The following is a 9,690-nucleotide window of genomic DNA, read 5'->3' on the forward strand; positions in this document are numbered from 1 at the left end:
ATTCAAATGTTCATATATATGACTTGAAACGACCCGACCTCAAAGACAAATTGCCACCCAACTTCATGGATGCAATACTCAACAATTTTAACTAATATTCATCGAAGGAATATGGATTCTTTGCCAACTATATATATGCATAAGAGATCTTGTATTCTCAGCGACTAGTTAATAGAAAAATTAAATCAGCAAATTTGTATGAAAGACACATCCTCCACATTGTTAGTATATTAGATTGAAAAACATTAATAATTCAAATTTTTAAATTGAGTATTGCTACAGTTACAAATATATTATACAAAAATAATTCTACAAACTGACATAACTTAATATAATCTGTTAGATCTATTTTACAATAAAATTAATTTTATAATATGACGAAACACATTATATCACATGATCAGTTTGTATGATTACTTTTGTATAATCTATTTATGATTAGAATATTTTTTTTTTTAAATTTATCCCGATTCTTGCAAGTCAAATTTTGACATGTCAATAACATCAATTTTGCTACAGGTACCCATATTCGGGTACCCGTTGCGGAATCGCTGATATGGCTAATGCCACGTCTAAAAAAAGAAAAAAGAAAAAGAAAAGGACGGAAAGCATTTGCGCAGAAGAAGACGAGTTCCGTTCTTCATCGTGGGGGAAAGGACGAAGATTGGGGTGTAGCAGTTTAAAGATGATACTAGCTTCCCAAACTTGCTTTCTGTCCATTCTCCAAGCAACATAGAAAAAGACGAGTTCCGTTCTTCATCGTTACCATTTGCGCTGAAAAGAGAAGCACTAGAAATGTTCTAGCGCTGAAAACAAAAGCACCGGAACTCATTTTGCGCAGAAGAAGAAAAGCACCAGAACCCAGCGTGTACCAAAACCATTCTGCGAACCGCGGGTTTGTCATTCTTCATCGAGTTCATCGTTCTTCAAGTGAGTGCCGTCGTACACATGGCCTGAGCAATTTGTTTTTTCTTGATTTTTCTTCATCGTGTTATGGGTATGCTCTATTTTAGTGATGTTTTTTTTTTTCCTTCTATTTTTGTATATTTTTCGCCACCCAGTGTGACAAAGCCGCGATAGCCTTTCTTCTACTTGTATATTCCTCAAGAAACGACATCGTGAGGAGCTTGGATGAGGCTGTTAGCATCCTGCTGCCGCGGAGTCCCGAGAAGATGAGGGAGTTGATGCGCCTCACGTTTGTTAAGCCCAATTACAAGGCCGTGCCCTCTTGCTTTCTCAACAATTTCATCCAAGTAAGTGGTCTTTTATATTAAGACTTGGGGGGATTGATTAGAATTGGGATTTGTATCTCGGAATTACTTCAACGTTGGTTCAAATTTTACAAAAGAAAATTAAGCGAAGAAAATTACAACGTTGGAGGTATTTCATCCAAAGTTGTTTGAGGAGAAGCTTGTGGCCACCCATTGTACCTCCTTGGGGGAATCATCTTCGTAGCAAGTTTGGGAAGCTTGGAGGTGTAAAAGGACGAAGATTGGGGTGTAGCAGTCTTCCATGAGTGTTTCTATGTTGAGTTTAGTCCTAATCGTCTGAAGATAGTCTCGTCTTCGTGGGTCAGTTTCATTTCACAAGTGTTGATAACAAGCAGAAAAAACGGTACGTTTAACTTAGGATGCAAACACACCGTTTAAATAAAGCTGACTTGGAACCCAGGTACGCGGCGTGTCCCCATCCCGGATACAAGTGGCTTTTTTCCAATAACATAGAGGTTGAATATTTCGTATCATATTACAAGCAAATGAACTCTATTCAATATATATACTTTAAAGTATATATTAATACATGCACCAGATATATTAATATTGGTCATGTCTGAATAATCTTTTTCAATATTTATATATATTTCTTTCCGGCGAATAGTCTAAAACATTAATGGCGATGTGCATGAAATAACTAAACGTCGACGAACAAATCTAACCCTTTTTTTTTTTTCTAATTCTAAATGAAAAATTATATTTATAAGTTTAGGGTGCGTAAATCGTACGTATTTATTTTAAAAAAAATCAAGCAATTTAAGGTTTATATAAAAAAATTATTTTTAATGACCGATCCTATATTTTTCAAATAAGTGTGAAAAATTTGCAAATTCTAAAATTATATTTAGCATTATTCATTTTAAAATATACCTACATGATAATTATAGTGTCTTGGACCATATTCTTTTTTTTATCAAAAGGCTATTTCAATTTTTTCCATTTGCTTGGCCTGTTTTTAATTGAGACCATTATCAGACAAATCCTTGTGTTCATATTTTCTTAGATTTTTTTTTCCTTTTCACGAAGCTGCTGTCACCTACAAGTAAGTCCACGTTAATTCTTGAAAAATTTATACTCAAGTACGTAATGCCACATGTGCTTAACACCTCGACACACCTTGTGAAAATGGCGGATGTGTACGACAAGTGTTGGGATTCTTACGAACTCCCTGTGATGCTCTGCAATCCCCGCCCCAGTTAGCCCCGCCATTATAGTCATGAGATATGACAAGTGTTGGTCTTCAAACTTACATTTCTCAGACGTGTCTTTTTTGGGAGGAGACTGGGGGAGAGCTCCTCCCAATTTTTTCTACATAAACAGTAGCCAGGGTTGAATAGATCAAACATAAAAACTTGGGGAGAAAGAGAGATGGCAGAATTGTTCATTAAGCAGGCAGAGCAGTACGCAGCAGGTCGGCCTACCTACCCTTCTGAATTGTTTGAATTCATTGCTTCCAAGACACCCTGTAAACACCTTGCATGGGACGTCGGCACCGGAAGCGGCCAGGCTGCTCGATCTGTGAGTAAAATTATTTAAAATGTTACCGGCTTTGAACACTTCAGAGAAAGTTTTCTTCTCTGTATAAATTCTTTCTTTTCTTTTTCAGCTGGCTGGGATCTATACCAATGTCATTGCGACAGACACAAGCACAACACAGTTGAATTTCGCACCAAAGCTACCCAATGTAAGATACCGGCATACCTCTCCCACCATGTCTGCAGTCGAGCTTGAACGAAATGTTGCACCCCAATCAAGTATCGATCTCGTGACAATTGCTCAGGCCATCCACTGGTTTGACCTCCCCAACTTCTACCAACACGTGAAATGGGTACTCAAAAAACCACACGGCATCATAGCTGCATGGTGCTACACAGTGGCAGAAGTTAATGACTCAGTCGATGCATTATTCCAACCCTTTTATGACATTGCTTCCGCCCCCTATTGGGACCCTGTGCGTGAATTGGTGGATGATAAGTATAGGGGCATCTATTTTCCATTTGAGCCGGTTGAAGGAGCAGATCACACAGGGCCGTCTCAGTTTACAAGCAAAAGGCTTATGAATTTAGATAATTATTTTACATACATTAGATCATGGTCAGCGTATCAAACGGCAAGAGAGAAGGGTGTGGAGCTTTTGAGCGATGCTGTGATTGAGGAATTTAAACGTGCTTGGATTGAAGATGGACAAGACCAGAAGGTTGTAAAGTTTCCTGTTTATTTGAGGATTGGAAGAGTGGGGAATATGTAAATAAAATCACTAACTTAGGCCAATTTTGGCACAAGTTTTTCAATCATTTATCGGCTAGTGATTTTGGTATATACAAAATAGTCTGCATTGGTTTTGCTGTTCCATTACTTCTATAGATATGAAAATTTCACTATTAGAGATCAAAGACAAGCGGATAAATTCAATAAAACATTCGCAGCAAGAAATAATTAAGTGATCAGCAATACATACCCAGCTATTGTCCAGAAATAAGACAACGATCGCACAAAAATTTAGGCCATCCCTTGGCGATCAGTCACTCCGAAGTGGCAAGAGCGGAATGCAAGACATCTTCAAGATACTTCTCGGCGGCAGCATACTGCCTTTTCTTGTCCTCAATTGCCAAAGCAGCCAAAGCTTTATCCTGCATGGAAAAGGATAAAAAATAATAATAACAAATTAAAATCTTAATCTTTTCAAGAATAAAAGAAATGAACTCGGTTTAATTTATTCATTGTTACTAAATTAGAGACTTACTGGCGGCAAATCTTGGTAAGTATCAAGTATCGGCTTTGTTTTCTTCTCTAATTCCTTCTTGTGCTCGGCCATTTCAACCAAGACCCCATGGCCAATCTCTGGGCTGTAGAGTAGTGCCTGTCCCAAAAGGTTTTTAACGAGTCAAACTCAGATAACTTGGAAAGAAAAATGTTGATTAGACCAGATAATAGGATCCCCCCAGTGGACAGGGATCAATCCCTAAACATTGAAGTTCTTTATCTACACCATGCTTCATGAACTCTGTGCATTTGTTACTGTGCTTTGAGCCCCTATAAATATTAACAGGTTCTTATAGTACGCAGGACCATTCCTATAGACACAAACAAACAACAAAGGATGATCAAATACCTTGTAGTTGGCACGTTATTGCATGTATTGCCACTCCTTTGCTGCCATAACTTGCAAGTTTGTCTTCCAATTGTCCATTTGAGCCTCACAAGGAGGTGAATCGTCTTCTAGCTGCGCCAGTGTTCTAATTAGAAGATAGTTTTTGGAAAAGAAAGAGAAAATCAAAATCACTTGAATATATTTTTCCCAAGACCACATTGAAGTTTAACAATGTAAGACCCGTACTCGAAAAAGAAAACCTAATTTTCCATCTCTATTCAAACTTTTACCTTTTCAGATAGGTAAGCCTGGCTATTGCCTTTCTATAATCAAGAAGAATCTTGGACTCCTTTTGTACTTTAGCCCTCTTCTCCTCCCAGCCAATCTTCCTCAAAGAAATATCCCCCATCGCTACAAAGAAAGCTATAAAATATGCTGTATAGATGATAAATAGAATAATTCAATTAGTTTAAAAAGAATAAAAAAAAATAAGTGTGACGTATAAAAATGATAAGTTCAATGTTATATTTTATTTTAAATTTCATCATTTTCAAAATAGTATTAAAATACTTGTAAAACCTACCAACCGTCCATCTCTCTATAGTCTGGACTCTCAACTCTATAGACGGAGAGAACTTTAAGAGATTTTAAATTTCAATTTTATCCCATTTTATTTCATCCCAAAGGAGAAAACCAGAATAGTTCACCGTCATTTTGGAATATGTAGACATGGATCAACGGGTGCAACAAGTCCCATTTTTGGAGCAGAATGATTTTGTGTGTAGACTTGAGGCATAAACATGCAAAACAAATTATTTTCATTTTTCTTCAATTTATTATGCCTAACCTTATAACTAGAACAATGTTATATATTACACAACTATCCTACTCTCTAAATGTGACACTTTTCATCACCTTGAATCATCTCTTATTTTTTCTGATAACGAATCACAGATTGACTGGCAATGACACCTCGTAATAGTGAGATATTGGAATTTTCCTTCTATGGCTGTAGATAGGACCCTTGGATGCAACATTTTTTCCCCTTGAAAGGTTGTAGAACTGATCTGATAGGTCCCAATCTAAGAGGTAAAATGAATGCTACGGAATAATTCTCTTAGGGCGAGAATGAACCACAATTTGAATAAATTTTCTCTTAGGGTGAGAAAGTACCGCACGGTTTGGGTAATTATGATTTCTTGATGCCTTCATTGATAACTTTTGGCTGCTTAAATAAGCAAAGCCACGTACAAGAAAACCGAAATAAAAGGGAAACTAGTAGCTAACAACTGGACTGAAACACACGTAAAACAGAGCATGCAAATACACGTAAAAACAGAGCATAACTAATAGAAATAAAATGACGTAAAACTCACAACTATTGAGGGCCCATTCGCAGGTAAAACTCTCGACTGCCACGACCCAGTCTACTCCTGCTCTTCACGTGTTTAATGGCCTCGTCCACTGTCTACGTTGCATGCATGTCGCGCACGTTCACGCCTCACTCTTTTATACTTGGGACTTGGCTTTGGCTTTGGTTTCTCTTAGAATTACGTGGTCTATCAATCCCCCCCCCCCCCTCTCATTAAGTGGATCCTTGTCCTCAAGGTCCACAGTTGGGAACATTTGCAGCAGCTTTTTCATCTAGGCAATTGCTGGTGGACCTGGACCCGTTTGAAGGTCGTTCGCTGCTGGTATAGGTGCAGCTTCAAAGGTACCATATCGCCGATTTTGAACGAAACATCCCTCCTCAGTTGGTTGCTTTTCGGTGACATCTTCACAGATAATGTTCCCGCTGCCTTCGTATCCTTCCAGCATGAGTAGCTGTGACCCTTGACACCAGTGACCTGCAGTAAAATGCTCATTACAATTAAAACATAGACCTTGAGCTCACCTCTGTTGCATTTTATCCCAAGTCAGTCTCCAAAAAGGAGCTGCAGGTGCAGCTGATGGTACCTGAGTTGCTGGTGGAAGAGCTAATGGGGCTCTCATATGTCCTAACGTCATTTGTCTCAATAGTTGGTCATCTTTCATTCGTGCTAAGCTGATGGCTTCCATAAAGGTCTGAGGCTTAAACATTCAGATACCATCCGAGATGTCCGTTTTTAAGCCACCCATAAATGTTCTCACAAGAGCTCTTTGCGTCCAACCTAGTACCCGATTGCCCATGCGCTCGAATTCCCGCTGGTAATCATGCAGAGAATCATCCTGCCTTATTCTTGAAAGAGCTTCATCAAAATCTTCGCACTTCGAAGGCCCAAAGCGAGCCCAGAGTTCATCTTCAAAATTTGCCCACGAGAGAGCGTGTCCTTCTTCTTGGAATGTCTTGCGGATCCACTGCCACGATTGGTTGGCTCTCCTTCCAAGTGGTAGGAGGCCAAAGAAACTTTCTAGGCTTTGGGAGTATTCTGGAACTCAAAAAATTGGTTCACACGATTGAACCACTCCGTCTGATCATCTCCTGAGAATTGAGGAAATTCAAACTTCGCTGTTTTGGAGGATACAATATGTTGTCCCCCATCGTGGCCTTCACAGAATTGGTTACCGTGGTTTGGAGGGTCTTGGTTTGCGAGCAAGACATCAGAGAGGTGATTGAGGGTTTCTTCCAAATGACGAAGCCTGTCAGCCATGCCGAGCTCCATTTTGTGTAACCCATCTTGCACTCCACCAAGCCTGCCTCCAACTACTCAATACGTTCTTTATTGGTTCCCATAACTTTGCTCTGATGCCAATGATAGGTCCCAATCTAAGAGGTAAAATGAATGCTACGGAATAATTCTCTTAGGGCGAGAATGAACCACAATTTGAATGAATTTTCACTTCGGGTGAGAAAGTACTGCATGGTTTGGATAATTATGATTTCTTGATACTTTCATTGATAACTTTTGGTTGCTTAAATAAGTAAAGCCACGTACAAGAAAATCGAAATAAAAGGGAAACTAGTATCTAACAACTAGACTGAAACACACGTAAAACAGAGCACGCAAATACAGGTAAAAACAGAGCATAACTAACGAAAATAAAATGACGTAAAACTCGCAACTACTGAGAACCCATTCGCATGTAAAACTCTCGACTGCCATGACCCAGTCCACTCCTACTCTCCACATGTTTAATGGCCTCGTCCACTGTCTACGTTGCATGCATGCCACGCAAGTTCACGACTCATTCTTTGATACTTGGGACTTGGGTTCGGCTTTGGTTTCTCTTAGACTTACGTGGCCTATCACGATCATAGTCAACCAAAGTATTCATAAAGAACACATCACTACAAAAGTCCAAGGATCATATATGGTAACCCCAAAGTGTCAACAAAAGCACTCACCAAATTATGCATAAAAAACGTTCTTCAACTTCCATAGGGAGACTAAAAAGTAGGCATCACCAAACACAACGGTAAGTAACATGCGACTCAGTGATTTCACCACCACCATATGTCACTTCCACCACCTACCCCTTCTCAAGTCCGTAGTATCTCGCAATTGCATCTTTTCATAATATTCGAGGAAGCTGATGATGAAAGAAAAAAAAACCAAAACTGAAGTGAAAGACATATTTAGATGAACAAAACATTATCAACAAAGCATCACTTTAATCTATAGGCAGCCTTGGCTCAAAGACCTGTTTGGAAACACTACTATTCTCAGATATTCTTAGACTACTTCGCTATTATTCACAAATTATTTCATTACTATTAACAGATATTCTGAGATATGCTTAGTATCCAAACGAGAGTCGTTATTTAGCAAAGCATTTACAACAACAACGATTCAGTGGAAAATTAGCACCCATATTAACTGAATTGGCTCACCAACATTCAAAACCTAAAGACATGAGATGAACCCCTTATCTTACACTTCATTATTACTATTGGAAGAAGCACAAGTAGCATTAAGGAGACTATAGCATCTGTATTTTGTCAGACTTGGAAGAAAGCTCAATGTTATCGCTTTTATCTCAAAACTGAGAAAGACCTTTTGGCAGAGTTAACAAGAACTAATTAATTACAGACAAAGTTTACATGAAAAATAAGAGACAACTAATATTAAAAGTAGCATTTTATATCTTTTCCCTGTGGGGTGCCAGGCCAATACCATTTTATACCTACTTCATCTCATTGTTGTGACTTGCCATATAGCAACACTATCTGTCCTATCACCTATGCTTACCAAAAAGAGAAAACATCTACATACCATTACTATGTACTTCTGCACCATGAACCATAATACCACATGCAATGTGAAATATGCACTGCAATTCAGTTTCATTGACATGCTCCCTTTCAGACTTGCTATAAATAAGAATATCGTTAAAGAAAATTAAGTATAAATTTGTTTAGAAATGGTCGAAATACCACATTCATGAGATTTTGGAAGGTGGAGGGAGCGTTGGTAAGCCCAAATGGCATTAATAGGAACTCATAGTATTCCTCATAAGTCCTAAAAGCATTTTTTGGCACATCGTCGAGTTTAACCTAGATTTGGTGATAGCTGGACCTCAAATCCAGCTTTGAAAAGATGATTGAGCCTTGCAACTCATTTGTTAGTTTTTCTACCACCAGAATCAAATCCAGGTGAAAAGATGATTCAAGCAACCCATTTGTTAGTTTTTCTACCACCAGAATAGGGAATTTATCTTTAATGGTGACGTTGTTCAAGCCCTTGTAATCAACACACTGAGTCCATGTCCCATCCGCCTTTCTCACTAATAACACCAAGGAGGAGTAAGGACATTGACTTGGTTTAATTACCCTTATTTTCAGCAATTCTTGGACAATCTTTTCAATCTCATCCTTTTGGTAATAAGGATAACGGTAGGGTTGTATAGAAATGGGTTTGGACTCGGGTAATAGGTTAATAGTGTGGTCATGGGTACGAGAAGGTGGAAGGTCTTTAGGTTCAGAAAATACATCATCCAATTGTTGTAACAGATTTTGTATTGTGGTTGGAATCTCATTTCCAGCTTGTTGCCCAGTGGGAAGCTCTTCTTGCAATAGTTGCAAGATTATCCCCTTGCTTTCCAGTTTATTCAGCTTGTTTAGGGTTCCCTCAATCATCTTAGCTGCTGTCAAACCATGTAATTTAGTCTCTTGTCTCCTATAAGAAAATTGTATAGTAAGGTTTTGAAAATCCCACAAAACCTTTCCTAACTCCCGTAGCCACTTAATCCCAAATACCATATCGCAACCAGCTAACACCAATACTTGTAATTCCAAGGAAAAAATAGTTTCTTGGATTACCAACTTCACTCCACTACAACTTCTTTCACTAGGAATAATTTTCTCATTAGCAACTCTCACTTTTACAATGTTCTTGTCTTTCATTG

At 38.5% G+C, this 9,690-nt stretch overlaps 1 protein-coding gene across 1 annotated transcript; it reads left to right on the forward strand.

Moving 5' to 3' along the window:
* Positions 1–2,516: 2,516 nt before the first annotated feature.
* LOC108988392 (putative methyltransferase DDB_G0268948) lies at positions 2,517–3,653 on the forward strand. The gene is made up of 2 exons (XM_018961639.2): positions 2,517–2,792; positions 2,881–3,653. The coding sequence occupies exons 1-2, from the start codon at positions 2,643–2,645 to the stop codon at positions 3,520–3,522; spliced, it is 792 nt and encodes a 263-aa protein (XP_018817184.1). The 5' UTR covers positions 2,517–2,642; the 3' UTR covers positions 3,523–3,653.
* The last annotated feature ends 6,037 nt before the right edge of the window (positions 3,654–9,690 follow it).

Source organism: Juglans regia, chromosome 3 (genome assembly GCF_001411555.2).
Source record: "Juglans regia cultivar Chandler chromosome 3, Walnut 2.0, whole genome shotgun sequence".
Lineage (NCBI taxonomy): Eukaryota > Viridiplantae > Streptophyta > Magnoliopsida > Fagales > Juglandaceae > Juglans > Juglans regia.